We start from the raw sequence: 25,996 nt of genomic DNA, 5'->3' as shown, positions 1-25,996 counted from the left end.
TGAATTACAGCATATTCCCATTAAGCCAGTTAAATGTATTATCTTTACTAGAATGTGGATTGAGGCTTATTGTTCACCCTCATGAAGGGGAATTGCAAACATGAGTAAAAGTGCATTTATTAAAATAAACTTTTTCAGATGGACTGCATAAATGCATTTAGTTTTTTTTTTTTTTACATTCTTTTTGTTGAGCAAAAGCTTTTAGGCTTAACTTAGCTGAGATTGTCACAAATGTATATTTTTGGCAGACTTTAGCCCATTGCCGGAATTTATTTACAGTCGTGAAAGAAGAAAATGGTTATAGTCTTATTTAAGTAGAGTTTTTGTATTTTATTTGAATAACATGCTTTGGCTGCATCAGGCAATAGATGGCAGCAAAATGCTTTTGAATCTAGAAGCAATCAGTTTTACCCCTATTTTGCAGATAACGGTATACTACTACAGTATAAAGCCACATGTCTAAACTTATTGATGCATGATAGAACCTGGATAACAAGTCTTTTCACACATATTGATCTCTATAGTGGAAAGCAGTTTCTGGGTGCTGCAGCTTCATTGGGCTTTTTTGTGTCAAATCACTGAATGCCACCAACTAGCCAAGTCCAGTATGACTGGAAGTCTGGAGTAAATTCAAAAATGTTTCATCAAACAAATTTGGATTAAAGCACCTTTTGAAAATAAACTTTAAGCAGATGTTAAATATACTATTGAACATGTCTCTAAACTGAAAATCATCATAAACAGAAGTAAAGGCTTGAAAATCAGTCCCTGCATATGTAATTGTTTTTCACTCAGAAAATTTTAATAAATTAGCCTTTTCAATAATATTCTAATTTGCTGAATATGCCCAGTCTCCAGACAATTCTATTTGTGTTTTTTTGTTGTTAAATGCACATTTCCAAGATAGATTCCTTAAAACAGTTGAACTAATTGTCTGTCTATACAAATTTAAACAAAAGCAAATTAAACATGAAAAGATTATTTCCACAAACAGATTTATTAGGTGGCTGGATAGAAAGGGAATAGCCCATGGCAGTATTCACATAAGAACCGCCACTGGTGGTGTATTCTCGAACTAAATTCGAAACAAAACATGCAAGACCTAATTTCAAAACATGCAAGACGCTGAAGTGTGCAAAGAAAAACGTTCGATGTAGCTAAATGCCGCCTGTAATATGTAATTATGTGGCTGTAGAAGTTCTGGGCGGGGAAAAGTGCTCCATTCGACACCAGGAAGGAAAAGGAAACATCTCTCTGCTGCACACACACACCGGGGACTTCGCTCAAAAGCTAAGCCAGAACCAGGAAGCAGAACCCCATGGAAGCTCTTTGTGGACTCTGACACTTTAATACCTTCAATAGGGACCGGTGTCCTGGTACCCTGCGCCGCACACCGAGTCTCGTGTAGCGGAAATAAACACCGGATACGAACCGCGGCTGCCAGCACCGAGGCTTCCGCTGAGGAGGACCGAGCCGATGTTCCCATGGAGGTGGAAGGAAAAACCAGCATGTAGCAGGTCGGTGTTCATGTCTGTGTTACCCCCGTTTCTGTTTCTATTCGGGCATACAGGTGGACAGACTTGCTGGTGCGTACAAGCTGCATTATATGATGAGAATAGTTAAATAAATAAAGCTCTCGGCATTATTGAGCTCTGCAAACTGCATTTGAAGTGTCTCATTTTTGCTTTTAAGGTAACTTAGTGACTTAATAAAACTTTATGGCGTCCTTAATGTGTTTATACATTACATATTCACTAACACAACATTCAAGTGTCATCGTCTTGAATGATGAGACTTATATGACTTTACTTCATATAATGTTTATGAAGTAAAGTCAGCTTGCGTGGGTGATGTGTTTGAAGAGCAATAATTAAATTTAACTTTTTTTAAACAGTATTTAAAAAGTTTAGAAATATAAGCTTGTCTTTCTTTCTCATTTTTTCTTCTATAAAAGAAAACAGACAACCTATATCAAATTTGACATATTTATTGACAAAATCTTTTGTGGGAAACAAAGTAAAAATGACTTATTTATTTTTCTCCTTTTTCTGTCATGAAACGGTCTAGTAGTTTCATTCTAATGGTTAAAGCCAGTGATGTGGTTATTTGCCTAGGGTAGCATTAGAAGGAGAGAGGGATTGTATTGGTTTTATGCATGAGTTCATGAGGGGAGAGTTAGCATCCCCTGTTTGCTGTTGAATATAAAGCTACCAATGTGCTGTGGTGTTTGAACCCACTACATTTCATTTTCTAACCTTAATCGGTTGGGATGGTCAGATGAAGCAGGGAAGGCCCCATTGACAACCGCCTCTGGTTAAAACAGCATGTTGCCATGAAAAAAAAAAAAGGTGAATTCCTCGTAGATAAATTTTGATACCGTCCTACGTTAAGTCAGACCAAAATTATCTTTACTTGGCAAGGCCAGCAAAACTGAAAAATTGATCACACGTCATTTTCTTTTTCTTAGTTACTGCTTTCTTCACATTTAGAAGTTTATATACACTAAGATTACTATGTATTTCTGTAGGAAATGAGATGTGTAACTCTTGAAAGATAAAACAGTATAGAAAACACAAATTTTGGAAAATTAATCATTTTACACTTAGCTTTTACATCCCATCTATGTTTGAGACTGGAATTAAGTATGGTAATAATGAAGCAGCAGGTGAGCTAGCAGTATTGCCACTTTTAAAATGTGGGAGTTAATTTATCTGTTCAATACTTGCTTGTTTATGGCTTGATGACAAATACAGATGTTTAATTGTCAAGATACAGGTTGCTCTTTTGATCACTGCTTGGTGTCGCAGTGGTTAGCACTGTTGCTTTGGGGCGAGAAGGCATTTGCGTGTTGCCCCCTTTCAAGAGCGGGTTCTCACTGGGAACTCCAGTCTCCTCCCACAGTATAAAGTCATGCATGTAAACCTCTTTGACTTTCCCTTTGGTAAGAGTGTGTGCATAGTTATGCGTCTCTGTCTTGCTCTGTGATGGACTGTCCACAATGTGCCCTGCCTCTCGCCCAACGGCCGCTGGAGACAGTAATCCTTAAAGACTCATGCTTTACATTCAGAGATAAAGAGTTTTTGACTTACTAAAAAGGTACCAGAAGGATCCCAGCTGCAGAGTTGGGAGTCTCATGGTTACACAGTCAGCAGATTCGTGGGTGTTATCAACTGCAGAGATTCCTAATCTTAATCCCACCTGCAGAGGCACTCAAAGAACCGCAGCTGTCAGAGCACAGCAGGACAGGCTGACAACTGCTGTGTGCCTCAGTAATGCTATGAATTGTTGCATTAGTCATCCTTTCGTTGTTGGCAGACGAGAGCAGATGTGGTGTTTGATGCTGCCTCGGGTCCACTAATCAGTGGGCGTAAGCCAGCTTGTCCTCTTTTAGTACCCTTCCTGTGAGCTTGCAGGGAGATGCTTGTAGGCTCAGTAGTTCACTTCAGCACCCCCTTTAGACATGTTGGTCGGATTATTAATTGTTTTTGCCCACATTCAGAGGCTCATTCAGACCTCCTCAACAGAGCCGGACCTCCCGCTTTAGGGAAAGGTTAGACTCATCCAGATGATTAATCCCATCTAGCTGCACACTTGTGGGATTGTTATAGATGCTCACGACACCTCAGCTTAAATTCGTCTGGACTATAAACGAGGCTGAAGAGGGTGGGAGGAGGGCTCATCATTAAAACATGACAGATGTGTCGCAGATGTGCGGAAATCAGATGGATCGGGTCGGGTCAACTGAGCAGAGGCTTTGCAGCAATGTGTGGGGGGGAGAGAGAAAAAAAAAAACGGGATCAGAAGCACTTCATCGTCTAAAACATGTGCAAGTGTTTGATAATCTGGTGCATTAAGAGATTATTTCAGCAAAGTGGGCTTGGAGTCATTTTTACTTATTGTGTTTCCCTTCCTGTTGCTCATCTTCCACTTTCCACGTAGTATAACTGCTGATTTCATCTACAGTGCCTGGAAGAAGCTTTTACACCCTCTGAGCTGAAGATTTCTGTGTCTCAATTTATGTAGAAACATACTATAATAATAAAACATACTAAAGTTTGATTTTGCAAAGAGACATGTGGATAAGTTCAAGGGGCAACACATACCCTCATTGCTGACAAAAACAACACACCCGTAAATATATATATTTTTTTCGTTTTGAAACATCCTACAGGTTGCAGTGCCGCTGGCTATGAAGAAGCGAGCAAAGAGGGCGCTGAAAGAGGAGGAGGAGAAGGAGGAAGTGTTGTGCTGCTGCGAATATGTGAACAGACACGGGGAGCGCAGCCACGTCGCAGCCTGCTGCTGCGACTGCGAGGACCTGGACGACGCCTGTGACAGGTGGGAGGAGATAAATGTGAAGAAAAGCTACTCGGGACTGAAGATAGAGTATTTGTGTTGTGATTTCTTTACTGTAAGAACTTGAGAGGTTTTAAATCTGAGAACATAAAACATTTCATACAAATACCAAGATATACTTTAAGGTCTCACAACCCAACCGTGGGTTCTGTAAAAGGAAACCCCTTTTACAGAAATGTTTGTAGGAAATCAGACAAACAAAATGGCTACACGTTCTTCTTTATCTCTTGCCCAAAAGTCCATGAAGACTTGTTAGGAAGTGGAGGAAAAGGAATGTATTGATGTGTGCCAAATAAAAAAGCTGGAGCTGTTAACTCTTTTGGAAACATGTTGAACCATTTGTGATAAATTCAAGCCTAATGGAGGCTGTAAAAAAAGTTACTTTACCCTTTGTTTTTGTTTGTTTCTTTAGGTTTCTAAAGAGAGAGCCTCAGAAACCGGAATCGTTGTCGCATGTGGCTGCAGTCGTCTCCGACCGGATCCGTGTACCCTGGTTTTGGGGCGGAGCCCGTAAACTGGATCTGTCCATCGTTCCTCCTCTCGTCCTCCTTCCTGCCCTGCTTCACCTCGCTGCTTTCCACTTCCTGCTCGGTGTGCTGGTTCTGACGGCTCTGCCCGGCCTTGTGTTGTGGTACTACTTCTTCACCCACCGTAAGAAGGGACGAACACTCTTCTTCCTCAGCCTGGCCCTCTTCTCCTTGGGGTACATGTATTACCTGTTCGTCTCAGAGGTGTTTCCACGTGGGGATGTTGGTGAGGGCGAGCTGGCGGCTGTGAGCATAGGGGTCGGCCTCACCCTGCTGACTCTTATCTACACCAAGAGAGATCCTGGCATCGTTCGGCTGGATCAACAGGCCGTCCACAGCACGGTGACATATTACAGCGCCCCGCCAGACAAAGACTCTTCCTTCAATGGGGGGATGCAGGAGGCATCAATGACGGCAGTCCAGCGGATCGGATCCTCGGAGCAAGAGGGGCTGGAGTTGAAGGAAAGTGGCCGCAGGAACTGGTGTTCAGTGTGCAGGGTTGTGCAGCCGCCGAGGGCGGGACATTGTCGGATCTGTGGCGTCTGTGTGCTTCGTCTGGACCACCACTGTGTCTGGTGGGTGTCAGTCAGTTTGTCCCAAATCTCAAATGTACAAAGTTCACATCCAGTCAGCATACATCTAGAATCTCTGCATAGTATATACTAAAGTACATAAATAAAAAGACTGTAGGAGTCATGCTTAAAGTAAATGAAAAGCCAAGGAGAAATAATGAGTCTTTACAACAGATGTAAAACTCTCAAGGGTTGAAGATGGTCTAATGTACATCATCAGGCTGTTCCAGAGTCCAGGAGCAGCAGCCCTGAAGGCTCTCTCACTTCCAGTCTTCAGCCAAAATTCAGAGATTTTCAGCAGTAATTTGCTCATCTGAGCTTTCTGTTGGGATTATAAGAAAAATAGCAATTCGAGGAAGTACTGGCGTACCAGTCTCTCTAGATATTTAGGAACCAAGTAGAAAAAAATAGCACACTGGAAGCCAGTGAAGTGAAACTAGTATGATATGTGGTCACGCCTTTGCTTACCAGTGTAAAGACAGGCTGCTGCAATTGAGTAATTATAATAATCCCACAGTGATGGCATGAAGGCTTGGATCTCTCTCTCCAGATCTTTGATAAGGCATCTGGCTTCTTCCTGGAGGCAGCAGAAAACTTCTGTTTCACCTAAAAGTTTTGGAGAAGGGCCTTGTTCTTGAACAGCCCAACTTAATTTCTTACCTCTAATAGGAACAGTGTGCTTCAGATGCGAGAAATGTTACACAATTGGTTGTTCCTACATTAATACAGTTTGGCTTCTGATCTCAAATCTGTTGAACATTTGTAAATGTTGCTTAAGAAGAAGAAGAAAAAAAAAAAAGAAAAAAGCTCGATACCAAGAAATCACCCATGTTCATTGAGGTCTATTGATTCTGCCAAGAAAAGATTCAATTTTTACACAATAATTTTATGCAATTTTTGCCTCCAGAAACATCTAAAGCTGTATATTGTAGAATTATTGCACACATGATTTGAATGTATAATTAGTTTTCTTGCTATTTGTTCAGTCCCATTATTATTAAGTTAGAAATAGTCCAAGGAAAGCATTTCCTTACAGTCACCAGCCCACTCCAGTTAGTGTTTCTGCTCATATTGCATTCATTGCTCATTTGTCTGTGTGTCTTTACTGTACTTGTGTTTGCCCCGGGGGGCAGGATAAACAACTGTGTGGGCCAGGCCAATCACGTAAGCTTCCTGCTCACTCTCGTCTTCTTCCTGCTGACGTCCCTGTACGGCATCGGCCTGGTGCTGCGGAGTGTGTGTCCCCAGCAGAACGTCCTCACTGCCTTACTCTACTGCCCTGGAGTTTACACCCAGTACAGGTTACACTTGGCCCTATTTTATTTTATTTTATTTTTTTAAAATCTCATCTATGTGATATACTGCCATTTTGAGTTACAGGTTTTGCCAGAACTTATATATAATAGCAGGCAAAAATATTCATACCTTTTGAACATAGTGTCACTTTACAATCAGAAACATTTGTGTATTGTATCTGGATTTTACGTGATATACAACAGTACACTGAAATTTCACTTGTATTACAGCCAACCAATGTGTAGGATTCTTAATGTTAACAACAGATTGCAACAGTTCTGTGTTAACCTTGATTTTGGTTGAAATCGGTCAAAAAGACATTCTTCTGGAGTTCCAGTCGTACTAATGGATTTAAAAAACTGCAGCTTTCTCAGTTAATGCAGTAGATGATTGGAGATTGTAGAACAAATATTAACATTGTCCTATTTCGTTCCCAAAATGTAAAACTCCATAGCTACTAATGAGCCTGTTAAATTCTCTCTTTATTGTTTATTATTTCTCAGAATCAAGTTATCCCTGTTTTTATCGGTTAAAATAAAGTCTTAGTTTTCTGGGACACTTTCAATCACCAGGTACATAAATGCTAAATCACCTATTCTGAATGTTAGATCTTGGATATTTTGCACTTTACTTGGCTGTGGAATGCCTTGTGCACTAAATTTAGCACAGAGAATACTCTATGGCCCTCAGTCTTGTTTTCTGTGTTGGGTTTACCTTAAGATATCTGCTTTGTCCTGTTTTCTCTAGCTCTGCTCTCTGCTTCACCTGCGCATGGTACTGCAGCATTGTGACCGGCGGTCTCCTGCATCTCCTTCTAGTGCAAGTTATAAATATCAGCTACAACGTGACGGAGCGGGAAGCCCGAGTCGCACTGAGGGAGAAAACCGCCCGCAGCGCCTGCTGGGGACTCGTCGTGGACACCGGCGTTCACTCTCGAGGTCTTTGGAGCAACTGGACTGAGTTCATGTCCATGGGAGACAAACTGAAGCTTTCGTCTCCAACAGACCTGGTGTGAGACACAATATAAGGGTGGTAGAAACAGCTTCTGACCACTGGGTGGCAGCATTGCCACTTCATCTGGCAGTAGTTTTGCTCTCGGTCTCGAGCAGTCAGCATTGCTCAAAGGTGTTTCTGCAGCTCTGGAGTTGCTCTTTGACATTTAGCGATAACTACTTCACATCTCAATGCTGTGAATTCACCACCGTTACAATGACTGACAACCGGGACCTCATCTATGCAGCCGAATCCACCCACGGCATCTTAGTCTCACACACACAGCTATCACTGCGAATGTTTTCCTTCAGACTCGGACTCTCAGCTACATTGCAGTGCCTTGGCAGACAACTGGGAGAAAGTTAAACTCTAACAAAGAAATAGGACATTTTCAGAAAGATTACTCTGGATCTTATTTTATAGATCAAGATTCAAAATGTGGAAAAATGGGCACTTCTGATGAGATCATAATTAAATCTTTTTTTTTTCTACATCCAAAATGCTGTTCGTGTTACAGTGCAGGGGCAGCTCAGGGCAATCCTAGAAGAAAGTTTGTTAGGGTCCGGGGGCAGCGTTCATCTTCCAGCAGGACAGCTACCTTAACCACAGTGAGATGGTTTCAGTCAAAGCATAATCATGAGCCACAATGGCCCAGCCAAAGTTCAGAACTGCATTCAGTTTGTATAACTGATCATGTATCATTTTTCTTCCATTTCACAATTATATAGCAGGTGTTTGTTTATTACATAAAATCCTAATCCTATACTTTGAAGTTTAGGAATTTTCTAACATAACCACTTGAAAAACTTTAATCATCTTTGTGAGACTCTGCAAACCTCATTTATCTTTCTCAAAGACTGACGCCACTCGTCTCCACTTTGCCTTGCAAATTGCATCTTAGGTTTTCATATCAGACAAATGAAATGTCTTGGCACAAGGCTAATTTAGGTACTGTGGTAGATGATTGCATTTGTATAATTTAAGCTGCTTTGTATTACGTTGTCGCACTTCCACATGAAAGCACTATAATGTATTCGATCAAATGCACAACTGTCAGCTTGAGTCTGGGGAAGTTTTTTTTTTTTTTTTTGGTAACTTTCCACTTTTACTACGCTTTAGTTTCTAATAAAATATAAACTCTTTTGTATTTAAATAATTTCTCTGTTGTACATCTGCGGATTTTGAATGGATTTTATTTATTTTATTAAATGAAAGTGAGAAATGACCGAGCCTTTTCTTTATCACCCGACACTGCTGGAGTAACGCTTTGATGGTTTTGTCCGGATTTGCAGCTCGTCGCCTTCAGACGGTTTCTCTCTCAGACGCTCCTAATGGACGGGAGCAGAAGTCCGGCAGAAGCTCTGCCACTTTCCTGCTCAGCTTCTGCCGTCGCACCTCTCTCTCCCTTTCCCTCCGCAGCGTGGTGGGAAACTGCCTCCAGCCCTGGAAACACCTCTGCAGGACGCGCCTAAAACACAAGCAGATGGAAGGACAGACGAACACGGAGCAAGTGAGCATTAACGAAGTGGATCAGAGGGACCGCTGGCTAGACAACATGTAATTAGTCTTCACATGGTGCTTGGCAGCTAGGCAGCTGTTGGGGCTTCACCTGTAGCCTGCGGTCATTTAGCAGAACCCAGACCAGGCAGCTGACGCTTAAAAATATTCCTTGAGGTTGACAAAGATATTACATAGATCCGTTTTTACATCTGTAAAAACGAGGATCAAAAACATATTTTGCTTTCAGTTAATATTTTAACACACCATTGGTTCATGTAGACTATGCAATGATTACCATCAATATTCTTAGTCTGCCAGAATATCTCAGAAAAATGGATTTATGTTTGTGACAAAACATAATAAGTTCAAGTGTGAATACTTTTGCAAAGTACAAATAAGAGGCTGCATCTTTCTTCTCTCGGAGAGCAGCAGCTGCTATCAGAACGTTGTTGGATGGTTGTAAGTTAAGAAGGTCATCAGGAAAGTTGGAAAAATATTTGAGATTGAGAAGAGCTTTTCTAGACACCTGATCAAACGATTCTAGTTTGTGCAGTACAGAAAAATCCATCAACTCACCTGAAACCAGAAAAATGCGTCCAGGCTTTTAGAGCTGGAAGTGACTGTAGGTCTTTACAGCTTGACTCAGTTTTATATGACCTTGCCTGTCTTCCTCAGTGACATTGTATATACCTTTAATACATATGCTGAGAAAAAAAAAACCCATTGTCCTGAAGAGGCCTCATCCGCTCCTGTTGGCAGGCTGCGGAGGAAAAACACTGGTTTCTACCAGGAAAAGTGCCTCCTCTACAATCACACCCTCTCTCTCTTGTGTTTCATGCTCTGTCAGGCAAGTCCACATTTCATTTCAGATGTCTGCAGCTTTCTTTGTGTAAAGAGATTCAATGAAAACACTTTTTATGTTTTCTTATTTACTAGTCTACCTATAAACACTGGGGGACACCAGGACAAAGAAATGCATTGTCTTCATGTTCTCGAAGGTTTTGTAAGCCTGCACGTTCTAAAAACTCTGTTTTATCTATAATCTACTAACCAAAAAAACAACAACTAAAAAACAAAAAGGAAGAAAACTCTAAAGTATCAAACATTTCATAGAATATGTTTTTAAGTATGCATTTAGATTGTGAGAGGTCTTAAAATAGTAGATATACTTCAGTTTAAAGGAGAAGTTTTTAGATATTGCTGATACATTTTGTCCCACGAAAGAAACGCAGCAAAGAGTTCGTTTTTATCGGGGCTACATCAGAACAAAACGCAGCGTCGGGCGAGGCAGACCTGTCCCGGTGTTCCTGAGCCAGTTTTCGACGGTCCCACTCCGCCAGCCTCTGCAGGGTCACATAGTCCTGCAGCGCAAGCAGGAACCTTCTCAGAGTCCGTCTCCGATAAAAACGCTTGGCTCGCTCTTCCTGAATCATCCGCAGGTCGACCAGCTGAAACCAAGATAAGGGATGTTGTGACTGATGAGGTAATAAAAAGCAGGTAAATCCCGTTTACCCGTTATTCTATCCATCATATATGCAGCAATAGAGTTTGCAAACCGATTTTTGTAAGCTCGAGAGTATATAAGACGGATTGTGGCAAAATGTAAACTGGATTTCTCATGACTTTTCTTCTGATGTCTGGTGTGCTCCTTCCTAGTGCTGTTTGTTCACAAATGTTCTCCCCTGAAAGCGTCACAAAACAGCTGAACTTATGCTTTCATTTGAATTTTTACTTGCTTTTTTATCTCGAAACTGCTGCTCTGCCAGGTTGGATCTAAATAAAATAAATTTTGGTTGCAAGTTTATAGGCTATGCATACCGGTAATGTATACCGTTCATAAAAGGAGTATACTCACTCTTTTCCAGCAGTTTAAACTCCAACGCAGCAAAAAATGCTTCTGCAGTTGGTCAGCACAGGCCACCCTCTCACGCTGGGTGTCTCTTGCATACTGTAGCCATCCCAGGGTGCACTGCTTCAGCAGGAAGAGGTTGTGATGACTCTCGGCCAGCTGGGAAAAAAATGAGCGGAGATAAATTAGTGATACCCTATAATTTCCGAAACAAAGCAATATAGGACAGATTGTTGTTCCTTTACGATTAATGTTTATTGCATTAAAAATATTTACATAAATTAAACTGTGTGGTTATGTTTCTCATACAGATTGATGTACTCAGACACGTCTGAGCTTATCTAAGCAACATAGGAGAGGTTAAGATGCTGGAGCACTGTATGATCACCACAGTGAATTACAAAAGTATTCAAATCCAGAAATTTTTGTCCCTTTACAGCAAACCTTAGAGCATTTTATTAGGATTTTATGTGATACACTAATACTGAGCAGTACATAATCATGAAGTGTTTTCTCTTGCTAAATACTTTTTTTGCGCAACCAGAGATCTGAAAAGAAGGCTGCACTTTTGTATTAAGCCTTGTAAATCAATACCTTTTGAAATTACATTTGGCTTCAATTACAGCTGCTCGTCTTTTAAAGGTGTGCCTCTAACCGTCGTTGCACATCTACAAACAAAACCCTGCATGTGTTCTTTTTTGTCCAAAATAAATAGAACGGCTTACAATTGAACTATAAGGGGAATGAATACAAATACATTCTGTGCTTTCATTTATTATATTGCATAAAATAAAACAAAGTAATTTCACTTCTGTGTGGCAATTATGCACTACTTAGTGATGGTTAATTACATCAAATCCCAAAACACTAGACGGCAACTTGTGACGGCAACGTGACAAAATGTGGATGCTCAGAGTATGGATGGGTTTGAAAGTCACTCGTTTTGCTTCTACTTGTATGTTATGAACATACAGGATGATGCAAGAGTATTAGGTATTTTAACATGTCCACAGCAAGATGGGCCTTTTAATATTTAAATAAATGGCTAATATTATGCTTTGTTGTCATTCTGCTGTCACAAATTCCGCCTGATAAGTATAATCTTCCTCTGAGCCAGAATGAAGTGTTTTCTGTGTTTATTATGTTTGTGAGTTTGAGACAGGCTGGCTTTGAACGTCACCGCACTGCACAAGACGTTACCTCCATGTTTTCACGTCTTAACTGCATGAGGCGTTTCCATGGCGCCAGGCCTCGATGCGACAACAAGGTTTTGTTATGGTGTTGACGGGCCAGTCTCATGAGCTCCTGACGCCTTTTTAATTGTCTTTGTCTTTCTGCTTCTCTCTGGATGGACGCAGGGAAGCAATACTTACATCTTGTGTGCAACTTGTACAAACTTGCATCAGGTGAATAAAACAAAAAAAATACTTCTCACCTCTCGTTCCAGCCTCTTCTCCTCCCTCTTCTTTTCGGCTGCCTTGCGTTTCTCCTCCTGTTCCTCCCTCTGCCTTTGTTCCTCGGCAGCTTTCATCTCAGCCTGAAGGTTCAGTCATTAAAATATGTGCAATTAATGCATGGAAATATGGTTACTCTGGAAGGATTGTCAGTCTCACCAACTTTTCCTCTTCTTTCCTTCTCTTGATTTCCTCGATCTCCTGCCTTCGTTCGGCACGCTGTCGAGCACGGGCTTCCATGGCTCGGGAGAGGGAAAAGAGAGTTTCCAGTTTTTTAAGGCCAAGGAAATCCTTTTTTTTTTTTTTTGTAAAAAGAAAAATCTGAATTCTGTAGGTCAGCAAAGACCTTGAAAGCAATAGAGGTTCTTAGGAAGGCATGACATCACTTTAAGCAAGAAAATGAAGAAAAGAAAAAATTGTATCAAGGGCATTTCACATAGTGGAGATAAACAGTTGTGTGTGTGTGTGTGTGGGTTTGCAAGATTAATATGCATATAATTGTATGTTTGTGTCTGAAACTTAGTCACAGCAGTTGAGTAAAGATGTGGAATAATGAAAGAGAAAGCGACTCTACTATACCAACTGGAGAGAGAGAGAGAGAGAGAGAGAGAGAGAGAGAGAGAGAGAGAGAGAGAGAGAGAGCAGGTGTCATGGAAAAACATCAGTTTCTTGGTTTTTTATCCTTTTTGAGCCAAATGAAGATTTTTTTTATTTACTTGTTTCAATCCAATGATTTACTGGTATCTCTTCTTTATTTTTCCAACCTCTGAAAGAAAATGGTGTGAGTAGTTTATGAGTTTTTGTGTTGTAATCTGACATCAGAAGCAGTAGGATAGACAGTGTGTTAAAAGGAAATTATTGGACAAGAAATAATTACTCATATGGGTAACACTTTATTTGAAGGGGGTTGAATAAGACTGTCATGACACTTTCATAAACATGACATAACACCTGTCATGAACATGAATAAGCCTTCATGAATATTTATGACTGTTGTCATAAAGCGTCATTCGGCAAATTATGACACTTTTAATACAAAGTTGACATCATTCGAAATGTCTTTGTTATGACAACTTGACATTAACCAGGAAATCATTACTGTTTAAACTTTACCTTTAATAACATAAAGTTACCTAATTTTTAAAGTGCAATCAGTAATACTTTTATAACAAATTTATATCAGTAATGATTTCTTGGTTAATGTCAAGTTGTCATAACAAAGACATTTCGAATAATGTCAACTTTGTATTAAAAGTGTCATAATTTACAGAATGACGCTTTATGACAACAGTCATAAATATTCATGAAGGCTTATTCATGTTCATGACAGGTGTTGTCATGTTTATGACAGTGTCATGTCAGTCTTATTCACTCCCCTTCAAATAAAGTGTTACCCTAATATGACAAGGTTGCACAGCCTGATGTTTTTGTAAATCCACCAACTTGAACATAGATTTTTTTTTTTTAGTGAAAGGGAGAATAGTTAATAGTTTTGGTCCCCAAAAGGTAATTTTCAGGAAACCCTCCTTCATTTTTAAAGTCTGTCTGTTGGTAATAAAATAGTATTGTCCTGCTGCGTGTTTATAAAACAGGCTCTCTTTGTTCCGTTTCATTTCAACTGTGTGTGCAGACAGTAGCAGTGCTTGGGATGAGACGCATGAAGACATGAGAAGTTCGGAGGTCAGCTGCTGCACAATAGACATCCTGGGAAGGTTAATCCTCTTAAGAGGGGACACGGACGGGTGCCAGACAGCAGTGGGAGAAGACCAAGGCAGCTTCAAGTGAAGGTCATTTATTTTCCATCAGGGTACGAATCTATAATCTATAAAAGCAATCTGCTGAATCTGGTCACAAGATGGACTTTTAAATGAGGCAAGATCCATCTTGTTTGGCGTCAAAAGTGCTGAAGCTGGTGGAAGAAGAGTTTGCGGTAACATTACGTTAAACATTTTTGGTTCTGCATTTGATGTGCTTAGTTATTTAGATTCATCCCCCCCCCTCTCTGTCTCCAATTAAAAACATATGCTGTTAAATTTAGAGATGAGAACGATTCCAACAGAGTAACAGCGTGACATTAAAAATGGTGCCATTAAAGGAGAGTGGGTGTTTTTCCATCAATCTGCGTCTTTTTGAATGTTATCTATTAATAGAGCGAAACTGGGTTTAAGTATGCAGAACGCAAACAGTGACAGGCAAGGTGCAATGATCCTGTGGGGTTTTCCTTTTGACTTTCACCGCGATCAAGGTGCAACTAGCATTATTGAGGTTGAACCATTAAGTCTCCCTATATATCAGTTTGTATGTATATTTAGGTGTTTTTCTATTTCAGGAATCTTTTTAGAGAACGGGGGTATTTTTTTTTTCTGGGTCTCCTTTGATTTAACCGCAGCGACCAGGGGAAAAAAAAAAGAAAAAAAGATTATCAGGGTAGAAGTCTAACCCAGATGGCACTGGTAGGCGGAAAAACTTTTAAACTCAAATCCTGAACCTTCAGGGTGAAGATTTGTAGTAGGTGGGGTCTAAGTGTTTTTTTATTGGATAAAAAAAAACATGCAGACTAAGTAGTTCATGTTGCATAGCACGTCTTTACATTCAAGTATGTGTTTAAAAAAGAAAAAAAAAAATCAGCTAAGTGAAGCCATTGACTTAAATTCTCTAAAAATGCCAAGAAAGTTTTAGACTTTTGAACGATAGCCTCAACGAAACAATCTGGGATTAATGTTAAACTGTCCTACCACTCTTTAACCCCATCCTCTCAGCTTACTGAAGCTCCATGGATAAGTTTGAATGTTATATATTCCAAACAGTAACAAACAGTGCTGTTGTACAGCTAGCGGTTACGTCATTAACTGGTAATTCAAGATTTTCGACAAAGTCAAAAAGCACACAATAAGCAACCAGAGGACAAAAAAGCTTTGTGGAAATTAAGTTTCCAGTAGCAAAGTGAAAATGCACATTTTCTTTGTTGTTACCGTTTGTTTTGCAGCTTTACACACTTAGTAAAACTGAAAAAACAAAAAAAAAAAACATATATTTTGCGATACTAAATATATTTTATCACTGTAATTTCAGAAAAAGAGAAAAGAATGATTGGATCAAGATATACTGTACTGCCTGCGTCTCCTTACACTGAACGCATCTGTGAACATTCCCTGTTGTTAAGCTTTCAGGCTGACCTGTGATGAGGGGATGGGCGCACGTCTGCTTCCTGACAGGTTTCCTGCAAGGTGCGTTCTGACTATCCGGCTCCCCTGTAGCCTTTGAAGCGCTGCAGCTGGGATGATAACAGCCAGAAGAAAGAAAGCCTGTCACAACTTTTGTTTGCATGCTCACATCTTTCTGATAGTTGCTTGACAAATTTCAGACGGCGGAGGGAATGTTCCAGCGGCGAGAAGTAATTGCCAGACTGGCCCATAAATCTGAAACTACCGACAGGTTTTATCTCACAAAATATACTTTGTTTCTTTTCACATTAAATTCTCAAAAAAAAAAAAAAAAACTGAAACAACAAAAAAACAAGACCCAACTCAGATTTATCTGTAAAGGTTTAAAACATTGTATCTATGTTAAAAATCAAAGTTATTTACGCATTTTGAGCCCAAATATTTATCTCGTGCTTAATGACTGAGATGCAAACATCCACATCAATATTTTGTGTCGCATACAACTCGTCATCATCTTAATCATCAAGTGTGTCTGGTTAGCACATTTCATCAACGAGGCAATTCAAAGTGCTTTACATGACAAAAACATAACACAGTAAATAAACAACAACAACAAAACATTACATTGCAGTGGTAAAATATGGAGAAGTGATGAAAAGTTGCAATCTTGACTAAAACTAAAAATGTTCCAGATGTTATTAATCAAAGACAATTACAAACAGGTGGATTACTAACCTTGACTTACAGGAACTCAGCATTTCAGGTGATTTATAGAAAGTTTGTTCCAGATTAGTGGAGCATTAAAAAACTGAATGCTGCTTCTCCATGTGAAACATATGTTCAACCATCTAGCTGTTAATTTTTGAAGTGAAGTTGAAGAATTTGGCATCATTCTTTATTCCATCTGCATTTTGATTTCTCCTTATGGTCAGCTTGCTTAACTTTGGTGTCCTCTGATCTTAAACATTTACTACAGAGGACATCTGGCTCATCTAGAGAGCCACAAAATTGAGGTCTTTCTTGAAAATGTGTTCTTTATTGATCAACACCTTCTCAGTCCTGGAGCACTGAGAGTTTCTGGATTTCTTCTTGTTGATTTAATCACTACCATACAAGTACAGATATTTATCAATGCCTAAGAAAACCGTCAACTTATAAAGTTGTGTATAAATGGTTTAAAAATCACTTTTAAAGGGTTTCTATACTGACCATAAGCCAGTAGAAATCTCTTTACTGGTGTGGCTTTGAAAGTGATCTCAGGTCGCTTAAATTTTTAATGATGTTCAGTGAGCCAACCTGTGTTCCCCGGGGGCAAAGCTGCATCTCCTCGCTTCCTGTAGCGCTGACAGCTGAGTAATCTGCGCAGCCTTCTCCATTTCTAACTCCAACCCCGTAAAGATCTGCTTTTCCTTCAGCCGGGTGATTTGCTCCTGCTGCTCCTTCAGGAGTTTCCTCTGCTGTGTGATGATTTGCTTCTGGACGGCGTGTCTGTTTTCGAACCTGCCAGCTGGTGATGCCGTGCGTTTGTTACCGAGAACCCTGTTGTCCGCCACCCTTTGCCGTGCGTCGTGTAGCTCTTCTGCAGTGGGCGCAGTGTGGCGTCTGGTCACCTGCCAAGGCCGAAGAGGCTGGCCCGCGTCACCCACAGAGTTTTTACTCTGATGTCCCGTAGAAGCTTCTAGGACCTCAATCTCTGCTGCATGGCGGCCCTTCTATTGAATATATGATGGACAAACGAAGGCAAGGTTAGACATGCAGAAACCATCGACTAAAAATGGTCTAAGTTCCAGTTCAAAGTAAAGCACTTATATAGGTTTGCTTCACAGAAAATGAGACATTTAAGACATTTATTTATGTTAAATTCAACAATGATGGTTTACTGCCATTACAAATCTACATTATTAGATAAAACAAACGTCTTTGAGCAAAAGACAATCTTAAGTTAAGTCTCTGGTCTTTGTGGATTAGAACTTATTGTTTTATTTATTAGACAGTAATGCTGTACTTTATTCTGTTGCTGCTAATTTGATTCTCTATCCTCTATTGAGAGCAGTAAATATTTCAGCTACAGAGATTTATTTCTTTTCAGTGGCTAGAAAGCTTCATGTTCTAAATGTGCAGAGAAATATTCCAGAGTAATATTGTTACTTTGTTTATTTCCCAGAAGTTTGTCTTAAAAACAAACAAATTTTCCTGCTTTTTTTTTCGCTCTCTTTTTTTTTTTAAGACTTTCAGCGTTGCCTCATTGGGGATCAGCTTATGTTTTAGTCATGTTTGTGATCCTACAGTCATTTTTAACAACAATAAATCATAGAGTACTTTTTAGTGGAAAGCATCAAAGATGTACGCTGTGGTACCGACCTGCTTCAAGTCTACCTCCATCGTCCCAATTCCCAAGAATTCCAACCCAACCAGACTCAGTGACCACCGCCCGGTAGCCCTCACCCCCATTATCACCAAGTGCTTGGAGCAGCTGGTCCTAGCACTCCTTAGATCTTGTCTCCCCCCCCACACTGGACCCCCACCAATTTGCATACAGGTAGAACAGGAGCACAGAGGACATAGTCTCCATAGCGCTGCACTCTGTCCTTTCTCATCTGGAGAGCAAGAACACTTACACCAGAATGCTGTTCTTAGACTTTAGTTCAGCATTTAACACTGTCATTCCATCACAACTCGTTACCAAACTCACAGACCTAGGCATCAGTTCACTCATGTGGAACTGGCTGCTCGACTTCCTGACCAGTCGACCCCAACATGTCCGGCTGGATAATCACTTCTCATCCACCATCATCATAAACACCGGAGTGCCACAAGGCTGTGCTGTCCCTTCCTCTACTCCATCCTCACCTACGACTGCAGACCTGTCCATGGCTCAAACGCCATCATCAAGTTTGCAGATGACACCACGGTGACCGGCATCATCAGAGACAACGATGAGGCCGCCTACAGGGAGGAGGTGGACTGTCTGGCTGAGTGGTGCGACAAAAACAACCTGCAGCTGAACACAGAGAAGACCAAGGAGCTCATCGTGGACTTCAGGAGGAACGCTGACCTACACCCACCCATCCACATCAAGGGGACAGAGGTGGAGTGTGTGGACAGCTTTAAGTTCCTGGGGGTCCACATCTCCGAGGACCTGACCTGGACGACCAGCTGCTCCAAACTCATCAAGAAGGCGCACCAGCGCCTCTTCTTCATGAGGACCCTGAGGAAGAACCATCTGTCCTCAGAGATTATCACAAACTTTTACCGCTGCACCATCGAGAGCATCCTCACCAACTGTATTACAGTTTGGTATGGGAACTGCTCTGTCTCCGACCGGAAGGCACTGCAGAGGGTGGTGAAAACTGCCCAGCACATCGCCGGGGCACCGCTCCCTGCCATCAAGGACATCTTCAGGAAGAGGTGTCTGAAAAGGGCTGGGAAAATCACCAAGGACCTCACTCACCCCACACATACACTCTTCTCCCTCCTGCCCTCTGGGAGGCGTTATAGAAGCCTACGGACCGGAACCACCAGGCATCGGAACAGCTTCTTTCCTACAGTTGTTAGGCTCCTGAATGCCTCCTGAAACAACTATAAGGACTGTACCCCCCCCCATCCCCCCATACAACAATAACATACGGACTGTCCTCACATTCATACATAATCTGTAAATCTTATTTGCCAGTATCTATCTTGTATTGTAAATCTACTAATACATATACAATCCATTCCTAACATTTCTGTATATTCTGTATAATCTGCATAATCTGTATATGTGCATATAGCTCCCATATATTTATCTATATTATATTATATTTATACTGAACATTTTATTTTTATAACCACCTTTGTACACCTGTAAATACATATTTATACCCTGTATAGCACTTTTGGATAGATGCAAACTACATTTCGTTGCTTTGTACTTGTGACGTGCAATGACAATAAAGTTGAATTCTATTCTATTCTATTCTAAACGTGTAGTTTTTGAGTCCATAAAGGAGGCTGCATCCCTCACCTCGGCATCTGTATCCTCTTTACTCGGCGGCTCCTGGGCCAAACATATTGGTAAATTGGCAGGAGTTTCTATGGCTGTGAGTTTGCCTGTGGCTGCAGCATTGATCAAGGCAGCCATCTTAGCTTTGGTTTCCTGCTGCCGGGCCAAAAGGTCCCGTTGTGACTTCGCCCTCTGGCTCCAGAGCTGCCACTCACTCAGACATCGCCGTAGCAAACGTCTCTGGTCGTTTTCCACAGCCAGCTGGAATTGCCTGAAGGATCATGAAGAGTTGCTCATATTTTATCTTTAAAACTATTAAATCAAGGTATCTAAAAGTTTAGGAAGTTATCTGCTTTGTTGCTGTTTGTTTTGTGGATATTACAGCAAAAGGAAGCAAAAATGCAGGTGCACTTTGTATCACTTTACTTTAAAATCAATTTAAACACATGAAAAAACCGAATCTAAAAAAAAAAAAAAATACAAAAAAGCTCAAGAGGCCAAAATACTTTTGCAAAGAGCTGTATATCGTGCAACTTATCGGTACATTAAAAGTTAATACAGATCCTTTAACCTTGACATTAAGCATTCCTTGCCTGTTTTCTATTCGCAGTTGCTCCTCTGTTCTCGCCACCTCTCGCCGACTGCGCTCCGCCCACACCACGGCTCGCCACGCTCGCCACGCTCTCAGCTGCGTCCTCCAATCACAGAGGGCCACCGCCTTACTCACATGCAACTTTCGCCTTAACACCACTGAGTGCCATCCAGACAGATGCTTGTGCAGACACTGCAACAATTGGACTAATTAACGTCTGCAGGTGAAATTACAATCCGAAACCCCAGACTGGTCAGTGAGCTCATCTACTGCATAGTGCATGCACCAACCTGGAGGTTGCTCATGTTAATCTTTGCCTGAATCTTCTGTTCTTGTTGCAGTCGATTAAACTCCTTCAGCAGCTGCTTTGAGGGAAGTGCAGGGGTTGGCTCAAGGCTTCTGACTGCTCTCTGCACCCGTTTCTCTTTCTCTCTAGAAACCAAATGGAGACCAAAGACTCATTTTTTAACGAGAGTTTGTTGCAGAAATGTGAATTTGTCAGAACATTAAATAAAACAGAGATACTCACCACTCTCAGTTACAGCAAAATCTGGAATTTTCTACTACAGGTTTTATTCTATTTCATTTAGAAATATCCAAAGCTGTGCAATTTTAAAACAACATAGCTTTAGAGGCAGCAGCTCTGGAAAGTGATTAGGTTAAGCTCAGTTTTTTCCACTATGACATTTTAAAACAAAAACACAGAATAAAAAGGTCATGTAAATATTTTTTTTTTTCAAATTGGAAAGAGTAAAAAAATGTAAGCAGAATTTAATTTGGGGACCCAATTTCAGTTCAAAAATATAAAAACCCATACACATTCATTCCATACAGAGTGATATTTATTTCTAATTATCTCTGTTAAGTTTAATTATTAAGCCTTACAGGTAATGAAAACCCTTAATTCAGTTTCAGAGATATTTGAATAATACATCAGATCAATCAGGAAGGATTTTTAATACATGAATGTTATGTTATGGCTAATAAGAATGGATTAGAGTCAAAACAGATTATCCAATCAGGTAATGACCTACTTCTGACAAGCTGCATGTTCCAAGGCCTTCTTTTCCTCCATCAGTCGCCTCAGTCTCGCCATCTCCTGCTGCACCATCTCCTCCTCTCTGCGCTTCAGCTGATTCTTCCTCTTCTCCTCCTCTTGCTCCTTCTTCTTCGCCTCCTCCCAGGCGTCCCGCTGAGCTTCCTTCTCTCTCCTCTTCCTCTGTTTCTCAGCCTCCCTTCGTGCCCTGTTCTCTCGCACCTTGAGCAGAAACAAGCAGCGGCTTTGTGGCCACAATCCAACTCAAAGCATGCATATCTGCAATTCAAGCTGAGGAACTGAACCTACAGTGCCATGGAAAAGTACTAGAACCTTTTCACACTTTATGTTGCAACGACAATCATTTATTTGTACTTACACAAAGAGGTGCATGTCCGTGAGTCCATGTCTGTGTATATCTGTGATGCAGCTTTAACACGAAGTTAAAGTTGCATGTCTTTTTCAATATGCATCTCCAGAATATGTCTTTTTTACCTATTATTCTTTGCAAAACAGCTCAAGTGCTATCAGATTTGATAGAGAACGACTCTGAACATGAATTTGTAGTTCTTGTCTCAACGTAATCGTAATTTAGCTTACTTTCCTTCAACACTTTGTTCTCGTCACTTTCTCATAATCGCCATATTTGTGGAGTTCATGACTAAAACTTCTGATTAACGCTCCCTCTGATCATTTTTTTTTTCAATTTTCAGATGTTACATTGTTTTATAACCAAATCCTGCTCTAAACCTCTCCACACATTTTCCCACTGACCTGTCCACCTTCATGACGCTGCTTGTCTACTAATGTCCTCTAACAAACCACTAAGGCCCTTATAGAACAGCTTCAATTATACCAATTTCAAACTATGCACATTTCCCTATTACCATAAATATTCTTCTCCTTCCACTTCATGTTTATGAAGTGGAGTATTTATGCACCGCCCTGTGCCAGCCTTTTAAATAAAATCCCATTGAAATACATAGGCTGATGTGACAAAATGTGAATCTGTTCACTGGATCAGTAATACTTGTGCACAGCAACGTATGCACAGGCACAAACCTGTTGATGTCGCGCTTCCATGGTGATTGCTGGATTTCTAAACTTCTTCTGCTTTTCTCGATCATCGCAAGTCAACTCCGCCATCAATCCACCGTCCAGCAGCTCTTGCTTCATTAGATCTTGGAGGAAGCTCTCAACAGCCAATTGTTCTTCTTCTTCGACCAGACAGTCATAAAGATCTGAAATAAGATTGAGAGATGAGCTTCACCTTTTCACAACTTACCCTTTTCAGCTAATGAAAAGGATTTCCATCCACTTGGTGCCAGTTAATAGCTGCAGTATGGCGACAATGTAACATTTATATCTTTAGACCTGCTGAATAAGAATTTTAAAAAAATACCGTCAAACTTTTCGTAATCGATGTAAGTAGGCTGGGCACTAGCTGCGGCAGGAGGTTGTGCGTTTCCAACACGGTCCTTCAATTCATCGTCATCCTCCATGTCCAGCTCTTTCCGTAACTTATCACTCAGCCAGTCATCTAGAAGAGCCTGAGCTGCAAGAAAGAGCAGATTGTGAGCCAAGTGAAATGACAAACTTTCTGACACTTGGATTTTTAAAAATTGATGGAATTAGTAATGTTGTTGGTGTACTGGTGAACAGTTCACATGACTGCTGTAACTAAGATTATACCAGGTTTTCCTAAATGGAAACTTACTTTAGGATTCAACTGCCACAATGTAAAATGAAAAAGCTGGGATAATAAGATGTTTTTTATTATTACAACATTCCTAAGTGGGTAGAAATTATCTCCAATTTTCTCTAGTTTGTAAACAAGAAACTATATTTAGTGGAATCCAAAGTCTTTTTTTATCCTTCTTTTTAAGGTTATTCATGGGTTTTCATCAACAACTTTAATTATATTTAAGTCCTCACAACTCTTGTCCATAATAATATATTTTTAAGAAGCATTCAAATTAAATATTATACTGCATAGTATAATTTAACTCTAGGAGGCACATTTATAAATTTGTATTCTTCAAAAAGACTCTTTGTCTCCTTTTTCCATATTTAACAACACCCTTAGCGTATTTTAATAATTAAATGTAACTGAATAATTTTTTTATTTCTATTTTAGTTTTAGAATTGTTCAAAGTGCTTCAATTTTAAGTAGTATCCAATGGCTTTCTGCGGCCATGAGCTGAACTGAATCCAATCTGACTGAATGACTTCCTGTTTTCCTGGTCAATCTGAATTTGGAAAACACAAGAAAACATGCAAATCAAGTAAGAAATGTATGTTGAAAAATTAGATTGCTCTCCATAAGATTCCTATTTGCCTAAACATAACCGTAACCAAAATTTATGGACAAAAAGTAAAGGTGAAATTTGTGAGAATTACTTTCAAGTTACAGTCTGGCATTAATCTAAGAATTGTGAAGCTTTTGTGTTTATTCTACATTATTAATAGATATCATAAAAAGATAGAAAGGTGCAGTAAAAGAGTTCATCTGTCAGCATCCACATTACTTAATGATTACACCTGATTGAAAACAAAGAAACATTTTACGTTAGTAACCTAAAAGTAGAAGGTATCTTTTTCAGTGAGGTGACCTACCTTCACTGTAAGCATCATCATGATCCCTCAACTGTTCAGAGCTTTCCAAAGGTACAGCCACTCTATTTATTGCTGATTGAGGTTTCCTGTGGGAGAAGACTTCAGACACGGCTAACTCGGAGGCCATCTCCACTCGCTGAGGACAGAGACAAGGGCAATAAGACACATTAATGTAGCTAAAAATAAAGAAAGTCTAAAATATCATTAAGAGCAAATTGCTTTATATTACCAGAGATGGTAAAGTCTCACCTTTCTCCATTCATTAATGTCATCCTTCTTCACAGGTTTCTGTTATTAAAGGACATAAAGATATACCTTTGGGTAAAATCAGAACGGAAAGATGCACGTCACATTGTCACTTTTGCCTTTGTGAAAATCCCCTCAGTGGGACCTTGAGCTACTGATGCAGTGTGCAAATTGTGGGCTGAGGCGAGGGCCTGATGTCTGCAGATTATTTCACAGGAAAGCTCAGCTATTGCCTTAAATCCGCAGATTACCCCGGGAATCATTTCCCAGACTTCAAAAGGTGAGCGGTTTACCAGTAGCAATTCAGCTATCTCAGTCTCCACCTGCAAGGGTGTACAGCTGCAAGCGAGTGAATATCTGACAACAGACCTGGATGATATTTACCATTCACTTAGAAGAAGCCACATCTATGCATATACTCTATGTGTGTACCCTTCATGTATCATTTATCTTCATAAAATGGCTTGCTAACTATTCTTACCCCTACAGCTTTTTCATATTTGGTCAGAGCACAACTACAAAACCATTCCATTGTAGTTTCTGCAGTTTTTTTTAGTGTCATTGTCCTGCTGGAAATGGAAACTCTTCCGCAGTCTAAAGTTTTTAAAAGCATCTAACTGGTTTCCAATCGGGATTGCCTCTTATTTTGCTCCATCCATCTTCCAGTTAATACCCACCAGCTTTCTCTCTACTAAAGCATCCCCATACTATGAATATTCAACCGTATCACTGCACTGTATCTTTATGCCTGATGTAAAAGATCTGAAATTAAGAAAACACGTTTATTTTACTTGGTCATTTGATATTTAAAAAAATATTAAGTCACTACTTTTGATTTATTTTTGTTAAGAATAATTTCTATATTTATCTTGGAGATGTGTACTCTCTCTTTAAGTGTAAGTCAAGCTTACCTTGTTGGGAGACCCGAGTGTTTTCCACCTGAACAGGTGATAATTGAACCCTGATGATGCCATCTCAACTATTTATGCATCTGCATAAAATTACGATATAATCCTAAATCCCACTATGGACTTGTCTATTATTTCCACCGTGTACGATACCAAATTTGGGTAAGCCAAAAAATTAGCAGAAAAGTTACCACAGAGTAAAACACGAACGCCGTAAACGTGTCAATATAACTAACACAAACTTGGACGGCAAAGGATTCTGGGTAATGGAGTGCATCTACTTATCATTTTTTGCTGAATGTCGTGACCACAAATACGTTCGAAACTACGTGTCCCAGTAAGCTTTCGAGGCGTTGACAAGTTCCCATGACAACGATGTTCGCCTATGAAAACGTAAAGAAAATAAAGCATTTTTAAATCTGTGTTTTACGTGTGGCTAGAGGAATTAATTAGTACGAATAAATAGGCTTAACTATTTATTCGTACTAATTATACACCTGTATAGGTGTTTTTATTATCTTACATACAAGTATATTCTGAACAGATCACCAGTCTGTCACAAGATGGAAGCTATAGTATTTGCTTTCTGCAGGAAGCACAAATGATCACCATAAATAGACTTTGATTAAATAATATAAATACTGAAAACCAAAACTACAGCAAACTTGCAAGGATGCTATCAATAAAGTATTTAACGAGACTTTGGTAAATTTAACATCTATAACATTGACTTTAAAGAACCTCTCGTGCACCAAAACAGATTAGATTAACTGAATAATGTTTAGTTTTTATAAGTAAAACACAATTTAATTTAGTTTTTCTTTTATTTTCATATAGGAAAATTGAAAGAAATCCTAGTACTTTTTCTGCACATTGTGTTAAACTTTAGCCCTTTATTACTA

At 40.0% G+C, this 25,996-nt stretch overlaps 2 protein-coding genes across 3 annotated transcripts; one reads left to right on the top strand and one right to left on the bottom strand.

The window, feature by feature from the left end:
- Nucleotides 1-1,127: 1,127 nt before the first annotated feature.
- On the top strand, nt 1,128-8,969 carry zdhhc23b (zDHHC palmitoyltransferase 23b). 2 transcript variants are annotated; one of them, XM_014975623.2, is made up of 5 exons: nt 1,128-1,517; nt 4,172-4,338; nt 4,769-5,458; nt 6,589-6,756; nt 7,499-8,969. In XM_014975623.2, the coding sequence occupies exons 2-5, from the start codon at nt 4,190-4,192 to the stop codon at nt 7,764-7,766; spliced, it is 1,275 nt and encodes a 424-aa protein (XP_014831109.2). In that variant the 5' UTR covers nt 1,128-1,517; nt 4,172-4,189; the 3' UTR covers nt 7,767-8,969. The 2 variants fall into 2 exon arrangements, with proteins under 2 accessions (XP_014831109.2, XP_087857445.1); XM_088001319.1 differs by lacking the exon at nt 1,128-1,517 and adding an exon at nt 1,547-1,692.
- On the bottom strand, nt 8,921-25,346 carry ccdc191 (coiled-coil domain containing 191). The gene is made up of 17 exons (XM_014975562.2): nt 25,098-25,346; nt 24,190-24,228; nt 23,941-24,076; nt 22,727-22,879; nt 22,387-22,565; nt 21,323-21,546; nt 20,579-20,720; nt 20,290-20,480; nt 19,718-19,967; nt 17,008-17,423; nt 15,724-15,821; nt 12,707-12,789; nt 12,529-12,630; nt 12,294-12,437; nt 11,100-11,252; nt 10,538-10,692; nt 8,921-9,212 (listed from the first exon to the last, which is right to left on the bottom strand). Exons 1-17 carry the CDS (start codon nt 25,158-25,160, stop codon nt 9,047-9,049), a joined length of 2,694 nt encoding a protein of 897 aa, XP_014831048.2. The 5' UTR covers nt 25,161-25,346; the 3' UTR covers nt 8,921-9,046.
- Nucleotides 25,347-25,996: the final 650 nt, after the last annotated feature.

The sequence above is a fragment of the Poecilia mexicana genome, unplaced genomic scaffold (genome assembly GCF_051168715.1).
Source record: "Poecilia mexicana isolate PSO_F unplaced genomic scaffold, ASM5116871v1 scaffold_20, whole genome shotgun sequence".
NCBI lineage: Eukaryota > Metazoa > Chordata > Actinopteri > Cyprinodontiformes > Poeciliidae > Poecilia > Poecilia mexicana.
Note: the sequence above shows the minus strand (reverse complement) of the source record. Positions and strands in the feature narration are given on the sequence as shown.

Excerpts from the sequence above, each read along its gene's own strand:
- zdhhc23b (XM_014975623.2), top strand. The coding sequence starts at position 4,190 with ATGAAGAAGCGAGCAAAGAGGGCGCTGAAAGAGGAGGAGGAGAAGGAG. Across the intron at positions 5,459-6,588 it reads CTGGACCACCACTGTGTCTG|GATAAACAACTGTGTGGGCC; the intron begins GTGGGTGTCAGT and ends CCCGGGGGGCAG. Across the intron at positions 6,757-7,498 it reads GGAGTTTACACCCAGTACAG|CTCTGCTCTCTGCTTCACCT; the intron begins GTTACACTTGGC and ends TGTTTTCTCTAG.
- ccdc191 (XM_014975562.2), bottom strand. The coding sequence starts at position 25,160 with ATGGCATCATCAGGGTTCAATTATCACCTGTTCAGGTGGAAAACACTC. Across the intron at positions 22,566-22,726 it reads CGATTACGAAAAGTTTGACG|ATCTTTATGACTGTCTGGTC; the intron begins GTATTTTTTTAA and ends ATCTTATTTCAG. Across the intron at positions 20,721-21,322 it reads GAACATGCAGCTTGTCAGAA|AGAGAAAGAGAAACGGGTGC; the intron begins GTAGGTCATTAC and ends TTTGGTTTCTAG.